This window comes from Lutjanus erythropterus, chromosome 12, assembly GCF_056507025.1.
Source record: "Lutjanus erythropterus isolate fLutEry1 chromosome 12, fLutEry1.hap2, whole genome shotgun sequence".
Classification (NCBI taxonomy): domain Eukaryota; kingdom Metazoa; phylum Chordata; class Actinopteri; order Lutjaniformes; family Lutjanidae; genus Lutjanus; species Lutjanus erythropterus.
Genome location: NC_139328.1, coordinates 21,611,558 through 21,633,842, shown reverse-complemented (window position 1 = coordinate 21,633,842; position 22,285 = coordinate 21,611,558). Strand labels below are relative to the sequence as shown.

Here is a 22,285-nt window from a genome sequence, read left to right as displayed (position 1 = left end):
ACGTCTTGCATTTTTAGACATTTTGATGCAGAAATGTTCCATATTATCACTTAAATGCAAGAAGTGAGACTGTTACAATTGCAACCTTGGTGGGGGCAAAAAAAAAGTCATATGAACTTACTGTATCTCAAATAATATCCAATAATGTTGCTTGAGATGTTTTTGTATATGGTTCAAATTCTTTTAGCAAAGCAAAACTCTATTTCTGTTTTTACAGAAGACTAAGCAACTGTTCTGATGGTAATTATGTGAACTGATTTGAAAGTAATTTTACATTTAAATTTAGCAAAACATTCATTTTCTAACAGAAGAGTATGTAAACAGACAAACAAGGTGCTTGGTATAGATGCATGATACAAATCTTCTTCACTGATACAGATAATAATTGATAATTGATACTGATAATTTCACATTTTTGCATTTTAAAAACAAGTTCGTATAACCTGTAGTTTATGCAGATGTAGTGAGCAAAATAGATGATTTAATATTTTATATCTCTGACTGAATCAAATCAACTGTCATCCCTGTCACAGTTCTGACTCTTCTAATGTTCAGTTAGTTTCTGAAGTGAAGTTCATTAAAAATCTGATCTTGCAGTCTTGATAAAATTTTGTATGCTACCTGGCAACACCTTTATTAGCATAGTTTGTTCTTGATCATTTTTAACAGATAACTTACAGATAAAATTAATGTAAGTTTAAATTTCTAGTCGTCTAAACATCAGAAGGAAAACGCTGTTGGAAAAACTCAAACAACTTCTGCTGAGGTGAAACGATCCTGCTGCTTTTCAACGGGCAGCGAGAGGATCCCACTACGCATGTGCAGAGTAAGTGTCATCACTCTACCTTATTTCTGATTGGAGGAATTCAATGCCTTACAATTGCAGCCTGTAGCCCCCTGTTACAATTGCTCCCAATCTCCCCTAATAATTAAATAACTGTTGAATCTTTCACATCTTTTCATGTCATGTCTTTGATTTTTGCCAAGTATCAATAAGCATAAGTATCAATATCAGTAATAAAATTATAATGATATCCTACTGAATAGGTGAGCAGATAATTTAATGGTCACACGGTCATTAGTGGTGAATCTGACAAGGAATAACGCAAAAAATAATCAAATTCTAAGTTCATCTGACTGAGATGCATATGGTTGGAGATGGTTGGAGTCTTTCTGCTGGGGGGATACTGTCATATGTGTTGGCTCAGCCTCTGATGTCACTGAATGAGCAGTGCGGGCTTCCAGTGCGCACCTTCGGGGACGCAGCGGTGGCACAGGCAGCGGATTTTCTGCTCGTCCACAACAATTACCCAGAAACCTTTTGTTTGCGCCAAATTCCCAGCGTCAGGGTTTGAATCTGCATTCAGTAACAAACTCCTCATCAGTGTTGTTGTATTTGAATGAACTTTTTGGAAGAAGAAAAAAAACACAGGTACGGTGCTGTTCCACTGGTGTGTTGATGTCCTTGAGCGCGGGGCTGTTGCGCTCTGCTTTTTTCCACTGGAGACACAATCTGTGCTGAGAGAGAATTTTGCTGTGTTTTTTTTTTTTTCATCGGGAATTCAACTGTCTTTTCACCGATTTCTGCTGAAGTTGAACGGTCAGTTGACGCCCAGCAGCCCGGTCCGATCAGCGTCATGGAGAGCAGCGTGGTGCACATCTACAAAGAGGACAGGTGTCCCTCGGGACAGGCGGAGGAGTGCGTCCCAAACTTCACCTGGCAACCCGGCTTATCCGACGTCTTCAACTACACACCCAACGGCACCTGGGACGCTGAGCCCGAGCCCATGTCGCCCATCATCCCCATCATAGTGGCGGTGTACTCCGTGGTGTTTGTGGTGGGTTTGGCGGGCAACTGTTTGGTCATGTATGTCATCATCAGGTGAGTTTTCAGCTCTGAAATGTGTCACATATGTCAAAAAACAATGCCAGGCGTTTCACTGAGTGTGAAGCAGCACGCGTACCTGCATGCATGTGACTAATACAGCAATGGGAAATTCAGTGTGTGTTCATTTTGAACAACCTAAGTTAAAAGCAGTGACATTGCTGTACACAAAACCACAAACAAGTGAACAAATAAATCTTTCTTCTCTCACTCACATGTGTATTTCTTAGCGTTTGGTGTTTCTGTAGAGGACTTTAAGAGCCAAAAATAAATCAATAAATAAATGAATCAATTATTTTATGTCATCAAATGCACCAAAATTATATATATATATAAATGTAGACATTAATTCGGCCTAATTTATGAAATGGACATGCGTCTGGCTCATAAAGAAATCGGAAATTCATCGTGTTTTATTCTACACAACAAAAGTTAACAGTGAATTTGCTGTGTACAAGTATTTGTTCAGCTGTTGTCATGATTGTATTCGGTCAAAGCGAGGCCATAAATGAAAATAATCCATGCTAAAATCAGAATACATGTGTTAACATGTATATTCCTTGTGAATCTTATTTGTGCCCCTATGTGGTGTTTTGTACAGAGGGCTATAAATGCCAAAACAAAATAAAAAAAATACACGACTTGATCAATAACTTGCCATTGCCATTAAATGCACAAAAATAATATTAAGAACATATGTGAACATTAATTAATTTATAAAAATGGACGTGCATGTGGTCCATAAATCCAGTGCAAATTCAATTTTTGAACAACAGAACTCCAAAGATGGAAGTAATACATAATAAAATAAGATTAAATTTGTTTAAATGAATATTTCTTGGAGTTTCGCTGTTTGTGTCCCCATATGGTCCCCATATGGTGTTTCACTGCCATCATCAAAAATAAATAAATGATACAATAAATAAAATAAATAAAAATATATGTAGTTTTGAATGTATAAAACTGGCATGCATGTAGTCCATAAAACAATAGGAAATTCAGTGCATGCAGTGTATTTCTTGGAGTTTTGTTGTTTGTGCCCCTATATGGTGTTTCACTAACTGTCATAAATAAATAAATAAATAAATAGATAGATAGATAAATAAATAAATAATAAAATAGTTTCTAATGTAATCAGAATTTAATTTTTATTGTCTCCCATCAGCTATAATACAAAATATAATATAATTTAAATTGTATATTACACAACTAAATCACAGCCTTACTAACATTATTTATTATAATTTTATTGTTTGTTAACAGTAAAATAAAAATTAATTTCATTTTTTGAAAAAAGTGTTACCAAAGAATTAACTGGTAAAATGTAAATTAAATGGAAAAGTAAAAAAACAGGCTAATTAATACAAAAGTAAATTAATACAGAAGTAAATGACAGAAATCTCACTTAATGTCACATTTTATAAAATTAATGGCTGCATTTATTTTGGATACTACTTTTGGGGCTTTTAATCACATCTTAATTTATTTATTTTTGATTTTGGAAGTTACAGTTCTCCATATTCCCTGAGTATGTGCTTGTCTTTAAATGTGTTTATTGGAAAACTGACTCATGAATGACGACAGTGGTTTGCAGTGATTGTAATCGGCTCCTCTCTGTGCTCATTTGTTCCACTTATTTTCATTTTAAGTATTTAAAGTGAGATCAACCTTGACAGATTACATTTTAGAGACTTAAAAGATGATGAAATTGGAAAAAACGTAGGCGTTATTTCCCTCCCTTTGGGTCCTTTTGTTTGCATACAGTATTGTGACTGCTAAAATTAATCTGTTTACTCAGGCAAAGATGTGATCACCGTGGTAACCAATCCTTATGTCAAGAAGTGATTTCATTAACCTTGTTCCTCTTTTTTAGGGTTTAAAAAAACTAAAGTGAAACAAATAACAACATGTTTCCTTCTTTACACCAATAATAGATACACCAAAATGAAAACAGCCACCAACATCTACATCTTCAACCTGGCTGTAGCCGATGCTCTGGTCACCACCACAATGCCCTTCCAGAGCACCGACTACCTGCTCAGCTCTTGGCCGTTTGGCGAGGTGGCGTGCAAGGTCTTTATCTCCATCGATTACTACAACATGTTCACCAGCATCTTCACGCTGACCATGATGAGTGTGGACCGCTACGTGGCCGTGTGCCACCCCATCAAGGCCCTGGATTTCCGCACGCCCATCAAGGCCAAGATCATAAACGTGATCATCTGGGTTCTGTCGTCTGCTGCTGGGATCCCCGCCATGATACTGGGCAGCACCAAGACCAATAATGGTAACTTGACCTTGCATGCATTCACACTGTTATACACTGGGTTCACTCCACTCCAGTTAAAAAGTTTGACAGCCAGTTTAAAAGTTAACAATACAATAGATTGTTAGCAAGTTAGCTACAATGTTAGTTAGCTCAATGTTACTCACGATGGATGGGTAGAGAAGCTCTAATTTCTCTTCCCTTGTGAAAAACTTCAGTCTGAATTAATGGAGCAATAAGGCCAACAATATACGATTAACAAATCGGACAACGGCGCAGTAAAGAAAGTGGCAGAAGAGATGCATCATAAAACTTAATGAGGTTGAGTATGTCCCTTAACTTTCTCTGGGAAACCTGATTATTTTGTTCAACCCATCTCAAAATAACAGCCATTTTAAATTTGGTGCAATCCAGCCTCAGTCTTTCTACTCAGATTTTTCTGCCTATTGTAGAGACTCTTATTGAAGCCCCACTGGTGTCCAACATCCTCGCCTTGAATTATCTCAATTGGCTTCATGAGGCATCCTTGAACCTCCATGAAGAGGATGTTCTGTAGGCTTAATGAGAGCCTACATTACAGCCACTTGATGAAGCTATGACAGGCATAATGGGTCCCACTAGACTCTGGGATTGGAGCTGGAAAGATTTTCTGTCTTTCATCGACAGTCTGATAAAGTGTTCATGTTAACAAAGAGCCTCCATTCAATAAAACACAGTGTACTTTGGCCAGAGCTATTAGGCCAGCTGATGAATCTGATTCTGGCCTTTCCCTCTCTATTGTAACAACCTCACTGCATCACAGGATCTGACATTATGGGTTTTAGTCATGCCAGCATGTCTCTGTCCATCATTCGGTTCAATACTTGAAATATCTCAACAACTATTGGAAGGATTACCACCATGAAACTGTTTTGGTTGTGAGTTAAATAAATCTTGACAGCTATTGGATGGATTTCCAAGAAGTTTGGTATGAGATTAAAGTACCTGCCAACATTTTGGTTTCAAAATATAGGAGGTTCCTTTTCCATATACTCGAATAAACAAACCTTTCTCTTCTCACGTAATTTTTCCCACCGTTCCCTACACTGACCCTTCGCTAAGATAAACCAGACAGTCATCTAATGTTCACTCTTAAAAATAATGGTTCCAAAAAAGTTCTTCCTGAAGGGCTGCTTCCTGAAGGACTACGAAGAACCATTTACTTCTGAAGAACACTTTTTTGAAGAGCTGGTTCATTAATAGTTCTTTGTAAGACAAGGGGTTCCATCAAGAACCCCTTTCATCCAAAGAACCCTTTTTTAAGAAAGAATTCTTCAAGAGTTGTTGAAATTCTTGAAGACAAGGGTTTTTTTTGTATCATAACATAAAAAGGTTCTCTGTAGAACCCTCAAGTGTGTTCTAGGTAAACCCTTGGAATATAAAAAGGTTCTCAGTAGAACCCCCTGAGTGTGTTCTAGGTAAAACCCTGGATATAAAAAGTTCTCTGTTGAGTATGCTCAGTGTGTCCCAGATAAAATCCTTGGAATACAAAAAAGGTTCGCAGTAGAACCCCCTGAGTAGATTACATAAAATCTTTGGAATATAATAGTTCTTGGTAGACCTCCCTTCTTGTTATCCCATGGAATATAAAAAGGTTCTCAGCAGAACCTTTTTTAAACCTCCATGTTTGAAAAAATGTAGCAAATGCAGCTCTTGGATGTCCGTAAATGTTCTCATTCATCCAGGTCATTGTAATCTCAAGGTAAGATTAAAATCGAAGGCAACCGGACTTGTTCCTATGTCTTTGAAGACGTTTCACCTCTTATCCAAGAAGCATAATCAGTTCATGTATGTCAGACTAGTCTGAGCAAGTCATAGTCCCTATGGTAGATAAAACATGATAATTTACCTCTATAGCGGCTCAGTGTTCAGGACAAATGATAAAATGCCTCTAGAGTGCACTACCTGTGAACAAAACGAGATAAAGTCCATCACCACTTTCGGTGCAATTCTGGTGCCTTTTTTTCCACCCCTGCCCCTCAGATAGCCTGAGCCTGCCACTGTTAGTACTGTAGCTTATTTCCAGTTGTTAAAGTGGCCTTCGTTGATCTGGTCCCAGTCCAATAATAAGCACTTTCTTGAGAACTTTGAATATGACTGTGTCTCTGCATTTGACTGGTCAAATCTGTATGCTAACTTTATTCCAACAGGGACTACAGAGTGTGCCCTACAGTTTCCTGACCCCTACATTTACTGGGACACCCTGATGAAGATCTGTGTCTTCATCTTTGCCTTTGTGGTACCTGTGATCATCATCACAGTCTGTTACACGCTGATGGTCATGCGGCTGAAGAGTGTACGCCTGCTGTCGGGCTCACGGGAGAAGGACCGCAACCTGCGTCGCATCACTCGTCTGGTGCTGGTTGTGGTCGCTGTATTCGTGGTGTGCTGGACACCCATCCACATCTTCATCTTAGTCAAGGCACTGTCAACCAACGTGCCTGAGACCACCGCTGTCATGGCTGCATACTTCTTTTGCGTGGCCCTGGGCTACACCAACAGTAGCCTCAACCCTATCCTCTACGCCTTCCTGGACGAAAACTTCAAGAGGTGTTTCAGAGACTTTTGCTGCCCCGGAGCCCAGGGACATGGAGACTGTCAAGGGGTGAGCCGGGTGAGGAGCACCCTGCGGGACCACTCATGTCCCACAGAAGCCAGGGGAGACATGAGACAGGCTAGGCCAGTATGACTAGCCATGGACATGTCCTCTATGCCCTATCAGGGCTGGGAGGACTCCAATGACCTGGGACTAACTCAAATCACCACTGCCATCTGAAAGAGAGGCTAAAGAGCGGGATAGTTGTAATTTATTTATCCAGCATGTTGGTCAGAGAATACAAAGATATGGAAGACCATTTCTGCCAGTGTGATAAAAAAAAAAAAAAAAAAAAAAACATCCTGTAAGTCATTACAATGTGAAATTTCTAATACTACAGTATGTTATATCTTTTAGACGCGGAGTCATTATTTCTTGAAAGTTTGTCATTATAATGACTAGCAGGATTTTCTTTTCTCCTCACATTGGCAATAGTGGACTTCCATACAAAAGTGTGTTTGCTTAAAGGATAATGTGGTAGTATTCTTTTTTTTGTCAGCAGTTCCCATGAAAAGACCAAAACCAAAGAATTGATCCAACCAGTATTGCCTGCCTAGTCAAAACCTGATAAATGTTATTCCATCATTGTTGTTCAAAGACTTGTTGTCAATACCATGTCATCATGGTCACATAAATAAATGAAATGAAAATTAAAGAAACGAAAAAAAAGAAAGAAAGAAAACCCATCAGTGAGTCACACTGTCGAACTTGAAATGTTCCTTTGTTATGATGAACATTCATTTTACATACACCATCCTGCTGTGTGAAATACTCACTAGAGCACAAAATGTGTATCAATCTGCTGCTGAAAATAGCCTCCAACACCATTTCCTCTTGTTACAGTAATATTTGCAGACATTTACGATTCCCAGCTGTCTGAAAATTACATTAAACAAAATAAAAATGAAAGTACAGGTATATGTGGCCTGTCTTTGCAGATTTAACACGTGTCTTCAAAGAAGTCAGAAAGTATTGTTGGTTTTGGTCTTGGTGGGATTTCTTGACATTTACAAAAATACAGAATAATACTAGATGTGTCCTTTAAAATTAAGTTTAGATTAAAAGCCTATAAGGCAGTGATTATAAGGTGCAAATATGCACAACTGGATAGTAAATCACTGTATAGTATTTTCTAGTGTATAAAAATCCCTTGTGAAGAAATTAAAGCTTGAAGTGTTAGAATAATTATTTTTCACATGTTGATGTTATCAAGATATGATGAAAGATGTCCAGACAAGACATACCAAAAGTATTTTATGATGTAGCTTAATCACATTTTGTTTACCTGACCTGTAAATTGTCCTGTAAGGGTGATTAGTTCTCACATGTACAAAAAGATCAACCGGTACTTTGTGTACAGAATGAAAACATGTAATTGTCCCTGATTATTTTGAGAACAACCATTGTTTTGAACTGATTGTGTTTCATGCGGTTTGTAGTTTGGTGCTTTGCTGTACTGTAAATTTGTGAATAGACATTATCTTTGGCAGTAAACCCACGCAGAATATTTAATAACCTCTCAGGGATCATCCTCTGTAATTCACCACAAGAAGAATCAAAGTAAGTAGTAAATATGATGCTCCGTCTCACTGAATATTGTACATAGTGCTGTCAGTTTGTTCTTACCTTGTTGGAAATACTTGTACATGTGAATACTGGGCAGAGGGCTCCAAGGCAACAGCTGATATAACTGTATCTACACAACAGGGCTTTTTGTGGATAGTGCAATTTAATGTTTATAACCTCTGCTCAATGTGTTTTTTCTTTCTGTTTTATAATAACTATGCATTTTTGAGTTCATCCTCTTGAAAATTAGGTTTTCCCTTCCCTGTGAGTGATTTACTGTATCTGTTTCCTTATTGTAGCTTTCATAGGAGTCACCAGATCAACCAGAATGAATAAAATCAAAGGTTTGTGAGGGTTTTTCTTCATGTAGAGATAATTATTAATATATTCATCTGTCTAAACCTGATATTGAAACAGTAGTTATAGCAGAAAATGTGTTTTGTGCCTTGTTTTGTGTGCCTTATATTTAGCTATTTGGCTTGCTCAGCAATTAGCCACATCCATTTTTGTGATGCTGTTCCCTTTAAAGGGACAGTTAACCTACAAAATACATATTTTCCTCTGGTCTGTGACGATATTCATCCATCTTGATTTTTTTGGTTTGAGTTGCAGAGTTTGGGAGATATTGGATGTAGAGATGTCTGCTTACTTTCCATAATAGGGGACGAAATAACACTTGTGCAGACAGTTTCTGACATGAAACTGCTCACAACGAGGTCTGTGGGTTATTTTGAGCAACAGGTTATGGTTTCTGTAAAGTAACCATGACCTAGTTGCGCTTTAGCCACCACAAGTTGGGTGCCATTTAGTCCCATTATTATGGAGCAAATGCAGACATGTCTATGGCTAATATCTGCAAAACTCTGTAGCCCACACCAAAATAATCCAGATGGATAAATATCACTACAGGTAAAAAGAAAAATATGTATTTTTGATTTGGGGGAGAACTGTCCCTTTAAGAGTATGAAAGTATATCCTTTTATAAGCTTACTGCTTAAAAGTTATTGTAGCATTTATCTCTAAGGAAATATAGTCTTACTGAGGACTAGAGCTGCAGCTAACAATTATTTTCATTACTGATTAATCTGTCTATGATTTTTTCAACTAATCGATTAGTTGTTTGGTCCATAAAATATCAGATAATGATGAAAAATGTTCTCAAATGTCTTGCTTTGTCCACGACCGAAAGACAATCACTTTACTGTCTTAGAGAAAATATTCATGTGAGAAGCTACAATTTGTGAATTTTGGCATTTTTTCTTTAAAAATAGCTCAAAACAATTACCAAAACAGCTGGCAATTAATTTAAAGCAACTACTAACTAATCGATTAATTGACAAATCATTGCAGCTACTGAGGACATCTCAGTGTTAGCTTGGTTACAGTATGTGTTTTTTAACTATTCTTATAATACTCAATATTCATGATTGTATTAATAAACAAATAATGGACTGAATTCAGCCCAGGTCTGAGGGCCATATTTGTATAATGTGCTGCTGGATTGTATCATTGTATCTGTTGGATATTCTGCTGTATCTTTAAGCTTTGAATGTCAAAACATGGTTCATACATGCGCAACTAAGTCACAATAAAGCTGTAAAATGTGAAACTGCTTCTTTTCTAATAATAATAAACCTTATTTATATGGCACTTTTCAAAAAAGCAGGTTTACAAAGTGCCTCACAGACATAAAAACAAAAAGTACATAGCACAAAAAGTTTAAATCAATTCAATGCAAAAGGCAAAAGATAAAAAAAACAGAACGAATAAGACCAAAAAACAAACAAGATGTGTAATTAAAATAAAATTTCGTTTTTAAAGAAATTTAAAGAAAACACCAGATAATAGGGACTTAATTTCTGTCCAGAAACAAAGATAAAATGTTGGAACAGCCATGACACTGTGATCCACCTCCCTGATGATGTATTTTTCTTTTCAGATCTATATTAATGCTTTCCAGCTCAGACACAAAGTTAGTGTTTCCATGGTGAGCCCACAGTGACTGAAAAGTCTGAGGCTTCTTGTACTAATAATGACATGTTTTGTGTCGGTGGCCTTGCAGAAATGATAAATCCAACTGCTGTGTGAGGAGCTTATGGATATATGGCTGCTGCTGCTGCTGCTGCTGCTGCTGCTGCTGGGGTTCTGAGGGTTCTACCCTGAACTAATTGCTTTGGGAGAACCCTTTTTTGAAGAAAGGGTTTCATCAAGAACCACCTGATTGGGTTCTCAATAAAACACCTGGAATATAGAGGCATTCTGAGGAGAACACTGTGCATGGGTTCTGGAAAAAAAAATGGTATTTAGAAGGGTTATCAGTTAAGCCCCGTGGGTGGGTTCTAGATGAACCACTGGATTGTAAAAGGGTTCTTGGTAGAACGCCTTGAGTGGGGTTTAGATAAAACACTTGGAATATAGGATTCTCAGTAGAACTCCTTGTGTGATTTCTAGGAATACAAAAGAAATCTATGTATAAACCCCTAGGTGGTTTCTAGATAAAATACTTGGAATATAAAAGAGTTCTCAGAAAAATGCCATGGATGGGTCCTGGAAAAAACTATGGAATTTAGAAGTGCTCTCAGTAGAACCCCCTGGTGGATTAAAGATGAACCACTGGAGTATAAATGAGTTCTTGGTAGAATCCCAGGGTGGGTTCTTGTTAACACCCTTGGGAGGTGGAAATATGCTAGACAGAACCCTAGAGAGGGTTGTTAAATTCAAATCAAAGTTTATTTTCATGTCTCAACGGATTGCAAATAAAATAGAACAATAGTGGACAACATTATATATATGAGTAGAAACAATTTATCTGATTCTGTGTCGCTCAGACTAGATATTCTCTGTGTGAATGAAAATGTATTGAGAGCATATTCTTGCACACACATGCATGTTCCATAACAAAAACAACTAATTTTCTATTCCTGAGAGCAACAGTGTAATTCCAATGCTGCCTATCTTCACTCTTGTCTTCCTTTGATATACACATGTAACACCTGGAGGGGTTTACACCACCCTCCTAGGGTCCCACCCCCTCTGTGCAGGCAACCCAACAAACAGATAGAAGGGTATTTATCTCACAAGAAAAACATTTTTCATTTGTTAGTAGAACTAAACGACCTTCCATCTGTATGTTTGTGCTGACCTTACAAAGGACTGCAGTAGTGTGACGCTCTTGTAGCATAGCAACACCTCGTAAAGGTCAGGGTGGTTGGTTGGTTCAACAAAGTGTGTGACCCACACCTCAGGGTGTCCAAAGGCTACTGGTTCACTCCGCAGCATTTACTTTGAAGTAATTCAATTAATTGAAGATGTGTTTGTTCATACTGCATGAACCCCTGAAGCGCATTGTTAACTGGAAAAACAGGGGGTTAATTTCAGGCAGCACTTTATTATATAATTTTAGGCCTCATTGTTGTACTTTATCTCAAACATTGTTTGGAGTCATTGGAAGGCTCGGTAATCATAGGTTTACCTTTTCTCTTCTATCACGTTTACTCTTCTTCCTAGCCAGTCCTCCTTAAAACAGGGACATTTCCAAGGACCACTCCAGCTGGGGTAAGGCCACTAAAAATGGGGACTGTCTCTGGAAAACTGATCCATAGACTTATGGTAGAACTAGACAGAGTATTGCCACTTGGCCCTACTGCCAAACTTTCCCAGTAACCACTCACAGTATTGCAGGAAAAAATTCCCCACCAGCCCAAAAAGCATTTTTCTCCATAGGGAGGGAGACATCTGTGAAACTGTTGACGGGACACCTCTCTATTCTGAATTTTTAGAGTTTTTATATTTGTCAGCATTCATCAAGCTGAAAAAAGGTATTTAAAAATCTGTGATGTCATCCTAATATAAAGTCTATGGGCTGAGCTGGTACTCATGGGTGTCTGGTGTCAGTGGGCCGTGTAGCCAGGAAGTAAACCCAGAAGCTAGAAAACCTTTTTGGCTTCTATGCCGAGCAAACAACTCTCACTGGACTGAATGGGTGGCATCTTTGCATTCACTCTGTTTCCTGATAATATCATCTGGTCAACATATGCTAACTAAAACAGATTAATTTTTGTTGTAACAGTCATTTATATCATATTTGGAAAACAATGACACACCATGTATTTTGTATTTTAGTTTAGAGGACTTGCCGAGTCAGAGACGCTAGTGCAGTGACAAACCTGTGATGTGATGTCAAAAAATGCAAATGGCTGTCAGTTGGGTCTTATTTATTTTTAATTACAAAGGACAGAGGTTTTAGCTGTTGGGAATGATACAGCACTCTGTACAGCAACTGATAGGCCTACAGGGATCTTCAGAGACTTGAGATCGGTCAGTTCATGTGTGTAATTCATGAAGCTGTCAGCCATAATGACCAAAATTGCTGCATTTTTCTGCACTCTGTCTCTCGTGCTTAGTGCGTGTTAGTAAGCCATTACATACAGCCAGGTGGAACAGAGTCATGTGTCTAATAAGGCTCTAATAGACTTCATTGTTAAAAGGGAAAACTGTCACTCATTGCTTTTACATGCTGCAGATAACAGTGGTGAGAAAAATGAATTATTCTGTTAAGATTGTGCTAGTCTAATTTGCTATTGATTATATAAACATCAACTGACAATTAATCTGTACCATTTATGAGGCACCCAGACAGGGCTCATGAGCAGTAATGGCATTATTTAATCTTAACAAATAATACTTTAAAGAACTTTTAGAAGGCATTAATGAGTATAGGTTTATGGTTGCCATTGAGAAAACTCTCTCTGTTTTTCTCGCCTTCTAATAAGCTATGATGTTTGTAGTTATTTTTGGCCAAGTGTCATGCAAGAAGAGGACTAACACCAGCTAGAGAGATTTTTCACAACCTGGCAACCCAAACGTCGTTCTTATCCATGGTATGTGACCAGAGACACAGCCAAGATTTTGAAAATACCCCATCGAACACTCAAAGACCAAAATAATGAATTATTAAAATAACAAATAAAAAAAAAAATAATGAACTTAAGTACACTTGAATACATTAAATGTAAAATATATATATATATATATATATATATATACATGCAAACATCTGTTTTATATCTCCATCATATGGACCGTATACACTGTGCATAGACGTATTACACATGAAAAAAGCATATTTAAAATATATTTAGACATTTAAGTCATGGAAAATTGTTTCAAATATAATGTTACAATGTATTAGTTGAGTATATATTCGTTATATTTAGTTGAGTACGGACTTAATTCTATCAGATTTATATGTCTTTGACAACTGGGTGGCGCCAAAGCACCGTCTTAATATTTTTAATGTCACTTTGCCGTTTCAACCTTTATTCAGTATCTTCAAATGACAAATAAGAAGTATCATTTTAAATACATCTAACAATAAATCCAAATAGTATTAATCAAAACATTAAGACAGACGAAACAAACAAAACAAACACAGATAGAAACTATAAATAAATGAAAATAGTAATAATAATAATAATTATAATAATGATAATAAAAAGTCATTAAATTAAATTAATCCCAAGGAGATTTAAATAAAAGATAGTTCAAGAAAATCAGATGGTCTCAAGGCACTTCTAGTCTTCAGTTTCAGTAAAAAGAGAGACATTTCAAATTTAAAATATTAAATATATATTTCACGTTGTGAATTATACTTTTTAATCAGTCAACATCAGTTATCCGCAGGAAGTCTGGTAAATCAAAAGTATCACTAAAAGCCCCGTTTCATACCATAATATCTGCAGTGAGGAGGCTTAACAAAAGACTAATGCAGTGTTTATAAGGACAATAGGTTTACACTAAAACTGCATTTTCTCTGCTGTCCACATGGGTGCAGACGTGTGCCAAAACCCTCATTGGTCACCGAGGTTTACGCCAACCAATTGGAAGCGTTTGCGTCAGAACCGTTACTTCCGGGGTGTCTTCAGTGAAGATTCTTTTGCATATGATCGTTTTTCTATTTTCAGAGGAAAGCTAAAGGTTGCACCCTCATTAAACGTTTATAAAATGAACAGAATATTCGGACGCGGGAAGCCGAAGGCGCCTCCTCCGAACCTGTCGGATTGTATCGGGAATGTGAGTTCTATCAGGCTGAGTATTGTTGTTTATGTCTGTGTTATGTCACCTAACGGTAGCGTTAGTAAGCTAGTGTGGTCACAAAAGAGCAGGCAACCCGTGCTAGCTGGCCATCAAGCTACACTTACTAAGCACTTTTTGTTTTTTTCACAAATAACAACCAACACCGCCTGTTATTTCTCTTTCCTCCTGACCTGTATATCAACAAAGACATGTATTCGTGAACCACAGCCGTCAATTGTCTTACAGGCTTTTAGCCCTCCAGCTATCTCCCCTTCTGTTTACCACCAGCATACAGACACAGGACACACAGACAGGCCATTATAACATTATGTTTGGTCTGCTAGGATCTAATTGATCTCCTCTTCACTCAGGTGGATGCCAGGGCGGAGTCCATAGATAAGAAAATAAGCAGACTAGACGCTGAGCTTATGAAGTACAAGGATCAGATGAAGAAGATGAGAGATGGGCCCTCCAAGGTAACACAAAACATATCAGCTGTATGAAGTGTAAAACAAGATTGTTAATATTAGTAAACTTAAGTATTTTTTTAATTCCTTTTTGAATGCAGAACATGGTGAAACAGAAGGCGATGAGAGTACTGAAGCAGAAGAGAATGTGAGTGCTGCACCTTTTTTTTTTTTTTTGCATTTTAATAGGTTGATATGTCAGTGAACAGGAACCAGAGCCCAACCTGTCTGTTGGCATGGCTGATACAAGTGTCCAAATTCACAGAAATACCAGATTAATAGTATGATTATTTAGAGAAGTTTGGAGGAACTCACTGTGTTTCCACTGCAGGAGCTAAGATCTTAAGTAAACTCTGGTGAAATTATTTTATCCACCAAAAAGCCCTCATTAGGAGGGGTCAACATTTATGATTGGTCAAATACAAATGCAACATTTTACTTTAGCCACCATTTTTAAAAATCTGCAGCTGCAAAATGGCTTGTCTTTTATTAATTGTGCTTTCGACACATCAGCATGGAGTTTGCTTACATTATCAATATTAACAAATTTTTTTATATTTTAAAAACCTCAAATATAGGTTGGTAGGGCTCTAATGACAACTAAGCTTTTAAAGGACTATGTGCACAACACGAACACTTTAAAACCAAGCTTATTTTGTTTTATGCAGGTATGAAGGTCAAAGAGAGCAGCTGGCTCAGCAGTCTTTTAACATGGAGCAGGCGAACTACACAATCCAGACATTAAAGGACACCAAAACAACGGTAAGTAGTTTGGGTTGCAGAATTATTATTTTCTTGTTTGTTTGTTTGTTTTCATAACTGTAGCTTGTAGTCAGACTCAACATGGATATGTATATGAATATGTAATTTTTTGTGAATATTTTTTTTTTATTTTGTTGTGTCATTTAATCAACAAGCAAATGAAATAGTAGTAGTAGCTGAGACCAAGTCAAGTCTAGAAATCTGAACATACTTCTGATCTTGACATCAGAAGCACATGTGAAGGCATGTTGACCTGAAAAGACACAAGACAGATTATTTTGCCAGTGCTGATAAGAGTACTTCTTACCAGTGAGTGATATGTACCTTGTGCAATGTATTTTCTGTTCCCAGGTGGAGGCCATGAAGATTGGTGCAAAGGAAATGAAAAGGGCTTACAAGGACGTCAAGCTTGATCAGATCGACGTATGTTTGTTATATTCCATTGCACTGTTTCTTTAATCTCACAGCAGTTATTGATGGTTTAAGCTACTAACAAAGGACAAAAGAATCAGATCCAGACAGGTCCTTTCACACATGTAACACACAACAGGAGATTGTCTGTGTCACATGGTCTCACTTTTTGGAAATACTCTGTTACGTTTAGGTGAGGGGTGCAGCTGCAGTGTGTACAGGAGGAGGAGGAGTCATCTGAAATGATGTTTTTTGTGTTGATATCAATACAAACTAAGTCTATAATTGACCACAAAAGTAACTTTGATGGAAGCAAAGAAGGCTGAGATGGAGGACAAAGCAACTCCAGCCCTTTTGTTTACTTTTTTAGTTTTGTTCATTACCTGGATGTCTGTGGGATCATGATTATGTTATTTGATCTCATAGACACTCAGTTAAGCCAAAATAAACTAATGTTGGTGCTTGACATAACTTCATGCTACAATGAATACATAGGTCTGTCCAAATGCATTTATTACTTTCTGACTCTGCAGAAAACTAAGAATGCTTTCAAAAATATAGAATTTTATTGTTTAATTTTATCAATTTACAAATTGCAAAGTGAGCGAACAGAAGAAAACTGTAAATCAAATCAGTATTTGGTTTGACCACACTTTTCCTTCAAAACAGCGTTAATTCTTCTAGGAACACTCGCACAAAGTCAGGGATTTTGTCGGATCATAGTCAGATGTATGATTAACCAGTTATACCAAACAGGTGATAATGATCATCAATTTCATATGTAGGCTGAAACAGAAACAGCTGTGTAGGAGGCTTAAAACTGGGTGAGGAACAGTCAAACTCTGCTACCAAGGTGAGGTTGTGGAAGACAGTTTCATGTCACAGGTCAAACACCGTGACAAGACTGAGCTCAGCAACAAGACACAAGGTAGGTCTGTCCCAGGCAAAGATTTCAAAGCAGACTGGGGTTTCAAGATGTGCTGTTCAAGCTCTTCTGAAGAAGCACAAAGAAATGGGCGACGTTGAGGACCGTAGACACAGAGGTCGGCCAAAGAAACTAAGTGCAGCAGATGAAAGACACATTATTCTTACTTCCCTTCAAAATCAGAAGATGTCCAGCAGTGCCATCAGCTCAGAACTAGCAGAAACAATCCCAAAAATACAGCCAAAGTCATTGGGGACTATCTTCAGCATAAAGAAGAACAAGGAAATAAATGATTGCATTTTTTATTTTTGAAAGCATTCTTACTTTACAGCATTTCTTCACACGTGCCTAAAACTTTTGCACAGTACTGTATCTCTTTAACCAAAATCACACACATTTATACAGTTCTGTGTGATCTCTTTTTGATACCTAATATAATAACTAACGTAATATTTTTCACTTCCATTCACTGAGCCTCCCCTGAAACTGGGCTGGTCCACCTCAAACATGGAAAACCTCTAGTTTATATTAAAATGAAATGATGAATGGGAAAGATTGGGAGGGAATACACAGAAAAAGAGTATGGAGCATCTTGCAACTTGCCCACTCCCTGGCTGTGAATTCTTCTTAGACAATGGCCTGCTCTATTCACAGTTGCAGTGCAAAGGAAAGGGGCTCAAATAATTTGTTCATGTATTTGTACAAGCAGAATTACTTTAAGTAGGCCAAGCCATTAACAGTAGTGTGTGGAGATTCTGACCAGATACTGTTAAAAAAAACACCATTAGATATTTGTCCTTTCTTGTTCTGCGCATATAAAGATTTTTTCCTTCTGTAATTCAAGTTTCTAAAACTGTTACTGCTTGCAACAATCAAATTGTAAAGTTCCTTAGTCCCTCTTCAATTAAATATAGTCTCATTTTAACAACCAACAGTAAAATAATTACTTGACTAAATATTTCATTTTAAGACTTTGTTTCAGTTTTTTTTATTTAACTGAGGCATGATTAGCAAAATTTCTAGGTATTTCTCATTTACAAAGTCCTCCACTGATAAATTATTATTTACTCCCAGTGCTGTTTATCAAATGATATACAGTGTTAAACAGAGCGAACACTAAAAGTTATCTTATGTATTTGAACTTTCAGGATTTACAGGATCAGCTGGAGGACATGATGGAGGACGCCAACGAGGTCCAAGAGGCCCTGAGCCGCAGCTACGGCACTCCAGATATAGATGAGGATGATCTTGAAGCAGGTACATCTGACTGTCTCCAACTTGTTTAGTTTTCACTTACTTTCTAGGCAGACACCTAAATCTATAGAACAACTTAAAAGAAAAATGATCACCGACATTTACAACAGTTGATGAACAACTGAACCAAACACCTGGTAAAGACAACACAGTCTCTCTTGATGGATCACACGATGGATACACCAGTTGTGTCTTATAAATGTGGACAAAAGTGGACTGAACTGGTTGATTTGGAGGAGCTTTTGAAATGGGATTGGCAATATTTGGTAGAAATGCTGACCCAACTTGTGTGACCAAATTGAGAGTTCAGATGGAGAAACAGGCAGAGACGTGTTTTCGCTGGTATTATTGAAAACACATTGTGCCAGCCAAACAAAAGAATGTATCAGTTGGAGAGGAAAATTATTGTCTAGAGTCTGAAATAAGCACATTGTTTTGGTTCCTAAAAGCTGCTCTCAGCACTCTGATGTTGAAAACCACAGGCGACAAACAACTCCACTTTTTTGTAGCTTCTCCCAGTTGTAATAAGTATTAATTATTTCACAGACAGTACTTTTACTTCATTTCAGCTGCATTGAAAAACATTTGACAATAGTGCCCTGGTAGCTCAGTTGGCAGAGTGTTGCCCCATGTACTGAGGCTGTGAGTCCTCTGCAGCAGCCATGGGTTTGAGCCCTCCACACTCTGTCCCCCTTTCCTGTCCTTAAGTTCAGCTGTCCTATCAAATAAAGGCCTAAAACCCCAAAATCATATTTAAAAAAACAATCATGAGCAATTACAAAACATTGTGTAAAAAAGATTAATAAAAGTCATTAATAATCATCAAAAATATTTCCTAAAACAAAACAGTTGTTGTGACGTAAACATTTTTTGTCTTGCCTTTTTTGATATTTAACCTAATTATCTTACAGTGTTAGAGTGAAAGTGTAACTGTGGTTTCAGAGCTGGATGCGCTGGGCGATGAGCTGCTGCTGGATGATGACAGCTCCTACCTGGACGAGGCCTCGGCTGCCCCGTCGATCCCTGAGGGAATCCCCAGTGACAGCAAGACAAACAAGGTAACAGAGCACAGAGCACTGTGGGGCACAGTCAACACCGCGACTGACATCAAACTCAAAGCACGGAGAGGAGAATAACAGTATTGAAATACATGGAAGTGGAATCAGAAATAATCATACTGATGTTTTTGATGTTTTACACTTACAATGTGATGTGTAGTGTATTAGGTTTTCCTCACCTCCCAGGCAGTCACTCGTTTCAGTTCATTTTCATTGGTTTCATCATATTTTCATCCTTTTTTTTAACAGAATCTAAAAACACAAACAGTGTCCTGCACACGTGCAATGTTGGGAAACTCCAGTATCTTCAATTCAAGACTAACAAATTCACTTGATCCTTTCTGTGTTGTCTGAGGACGCTGATTGGTTTTCGTTTCATTTTATAAGTCTATGCAGTGCTGTTTTGCAGATGCCTCTCAAGGCACAGATGTCACTCTAGCTGGTAAATACACAACGCAAATAACAAATTCAGGATCTGGGAGTCTGTGTTGAGAAAACTTTGTCTTCTGGGGCCTCATTAGACAACATGAAATCCTGTCTTATCTCATTTGGGATTTTTTGCGTTACAGAAATATATTTCCTAGTTCTGTCCTGTATTATATGAGGATAGGATTTAGCCTTTCGGATAAAATGAAGATTTAGAAATGTGAAACTGTTTGGGTTTTCATTTAATTTAACACTCTGCTGTAGAATTCTATCACAAAATGTAATTTGGGTTGTTTTAGCACTAACATCTGAATTAGGGCTGCAATTTATGATTATTTTCACTGTAGATTAATCTGTTGATTATTTTAGTCTTTTGGTCCATAAAATGTCAGAAAATGGTGAAAAATATCAATCGGCGTTTCCCAAACCTCAAGATGACGTCCTCAAATGTCTTGTTTTGTCCACCACCCAAAAACCACAACATACTCGTGTCAAAGATGCTGATGTCAGAGAATTTGGACATTTTTCCTTAAAACATGACTTAGATTGATTAAATGATTATCAGAGTAGTTGGCGATTAATTTAATAGTCATTTAATAACTGATTAATTGCTGCAGCTCTAATCTGATTTAATGTGATGAAGAGGAGATATAATAATTTTGAGTATAGAATGTCTAAATGAATATGCAGGCCTACTTTACCACAGCTCTAAGGTGCTGGAAAAACTTGAAAATGAACCTTGAAAATGCTTGAAAAGTGCTTGAATATGACCGGGGAAAAGGTGCAGGAACCCTGAAGTTAGGAATCCTGAGTTAGGATGGTGTAGACCAGTGGGCCCCTACTTTTTCTGGCATACCCTCCCTCAGAAGGCGACAAAAGTTCACACTCCTGTGTGCTAATGAATATTTGACTTTTTTATTGGCTGACACAGACCCTGTCAGCCAGTAACTGTAGACACAGTGAGTAAGTTCGCTCATGAAACACGATATCATCCATAGCAACATGGTCAGCCACACAGAAGAGCAACACTCGATGTGTAAGTTTATGTTCAGAGGTTTGTTTGCTTGTGAATGTGGTCATTTAAGTGTTTTTTTTTTTGTTTTTTTTTCAGGATGGTGTTTTGGTGGACGAATTCGGCCTGCCACAGATTCCTGCCACATAAACACCGGACGGATTGAAACGACTGCACTTCAACTGAAAACACTTTTATATGTAGAGTAACATTTATACATGCAAAACCATTTGACCAGAGAACGCTAGGATTTTGAGGCTGTGTTGGGTTGTGTATTGTTACCACTACCGTGCTAGCATGTGGCCTTGTAACATACTGAACGTTTTTTAAAAAACGCTGTTACCCGTTTCTCCCTCTCATCCTCCTGTCTAACACTCCTCAGTCTTTTCTCATCACCAGTGTTACCTAGTAATAATTTATTTTTATTTGTTTTATGTTTATTCTAGTTCTGTGTTGTGTCGACATTACCGTTTTGTTTGAGTTCTTAAAAATGAAGACGATTCCCACTGAGCCTGTTCAAACATCTGCAGGCTATTTGAAACATGCAAAATAAATGATGTGTTTTAATTTAACTCTGAATTACTGACTTATTGATTACTGTCTCACTTGTTTTGCGGATTAGATTTGTTGATTTGAGTGTTTTCTATTAATTCAGTATATGTTGGTACATCTTAATAGCTATTAATTGAGGGAGTTTTGATTTTTACTCTCCAATTATGCAGAGAAAATATGTTTTAAAAGATCAAAGTGATAGTGGCGAATATTGATTTTTTTTATATTCTATATATTGATTATTTTTTTTCACAGCATAGTCATAGTGAGTGGCCATTTTATTTTAAAGTTAGTAAACGTAATTCTTATTTAGTTAATGATTTCTTTTTTAAACCAGGAAGTGAGACAGCGGTCCTTAGGTTATAGATACCTTTTTAAATGCCTGATTAAATCATGTTTTTGTAAAAATCTGACAAAGTTGACAGACATCTGGGACACAGCTTTAAAGAGCCAACATTTTCATTAAAAATCGACTTTAAAACAAAGATCACTATAATAGCACATTTTTATATCTAACTTATCAGTAGGTTTTGTTAGTTTTGGATTTTGAAGGCCTTTGGGACGTTCTTAAAAATGTTTGAAGTTGTGGCTTCTTGTCTGGGACAAGGTTGTTCCCTGGCACAGAGCAAGATTAGAAATAACATTTTTAACAACCAATTTATTAAACCTTTGATTGCAAGTCTTTTTGCTTTTTACAAATCTGAAATACTAACATATTTTGCCTTGTTTTCACATTGTTGTATACAACACAATTTCATATAATTTCTTATTTCATAGGTTTGTCACCAGTATTAACATACAATGTATAGAAAGAAAAAAACATTGACAGAGAAGGTTTGTCCAAACTGGACTGGTGCTGTAAATACTTAAAGAATTAATTTTCACCAAAACATTAGAATTACAGCATTGGTATGAAGAATTTTTATTTTAAAGAACATGTACCTTTCAACTTAATGTTTTCACTTCAACAAATTTTTGCCTTTTTCTGTAA

The 22,285-nt window shown here is 37.2% G+C and overlaps 2 protein-coding genes across 2 annotated transcripts; both read left to right on the top strand.

The window, feature by feature from the left end:
• The first annotated feature begins 1,583 nt into the window (after positions 1-1,583).
• oprk1 (opioid receptor, kappa 1) lies at positions 1,584-7,045 on the top strand. Its single transcript, XM_084731690.1, has 3 exons — positions 1,584-1,882; positions 3,820-4,172; positions 6,341-7,045. Exons 1-3 carry the CDS (start codon positions 1,638-1,640, stop codon positions 6,877-6,879), a joined length of 1,137 nt encoding a protein of 378 aa, XP_084587816.1. The 5' UTR covers positions 1,584-1,637; the 3' UTR covers positions 6,880-7,045.
• Positions 7,046-14,255: 7,210 nt separating this feature from the next.
• On the top strand, positions 14,256-21,314 carry chmp5a (charged multivesicular body protein 5a). Its single transcript, XM_084732623.1, has 8 exons — positions 14,256-14,424; positions 14,799-14,903; positions 14,996-15,042; positions 15,563-15,656; positions 16,008-16,079; positions 18,141-18,249; positions 19,189-19,304; positions 20,842-21,314. Exons 1-8 carry the CDS (start codon positions 14,356-14,358, stop codon positions 20,890-20,892), a joined length of 663 nt encoding a protein of 220 aa, XP_084588749.1. The 5' UTR covers positions 14,256-14,355; the 3' UTR covers positions 20,893-21,314.
• Positions 21,315-22,285: the final 971 nt, after the last annotated feature.

What these genes read in the sequence shown, in the direction of transcription:
- oprk1 (XM_084731690.1), top strand. Translation starts at nt 1,638, where the DNA reads ATGGAGAGCAGCGTGGTGCACATCTACAAAGAGGACAGGTGTCCCTCG. An exon ending in GTCATGTATGTCATCATCAG is followed by an intron (nt 1,883 to 3,819) that starts GTGAGTTTTCAG and finishes CACCAATAATAG; the next exon opens with ATACACCAAAATGAAAACAG. An exon ending in CAGCACCAAGACCAATAATG is followed by an intron (nt 4,173 to 6,340) that starts GTAACTTGACCT and finishes TTATTCCAACAG; the next exon opens with GGACTACAGAGTGTGCCCTA.
- chmp5a (XM_084732623.1), top strand. Translation starts at nt 14,356, where the DNA reads ATGAACAGAATATTCGGACGCGGGAAGCCGAAGGCGCCTCCTCCGAAC. An exon ending in TGAGAGATGGGCCCTCCAAG is followed by an intron (nt 14,904 to 14,995) that starts GTAACACAAAAC and finishes TTTTGAATGCAG; the next exon opens with AACATGGTGAAACAGAAGGC. An exon ending in TAAAGGACACCAAAACAACG is followed by an intron (nt 15,657 to 16,007) that starts GTAAGTAGTTTG and finishes TTCTGTTCCCAG; the next exon opens with GTGGAGGCCATGAAGATTGG.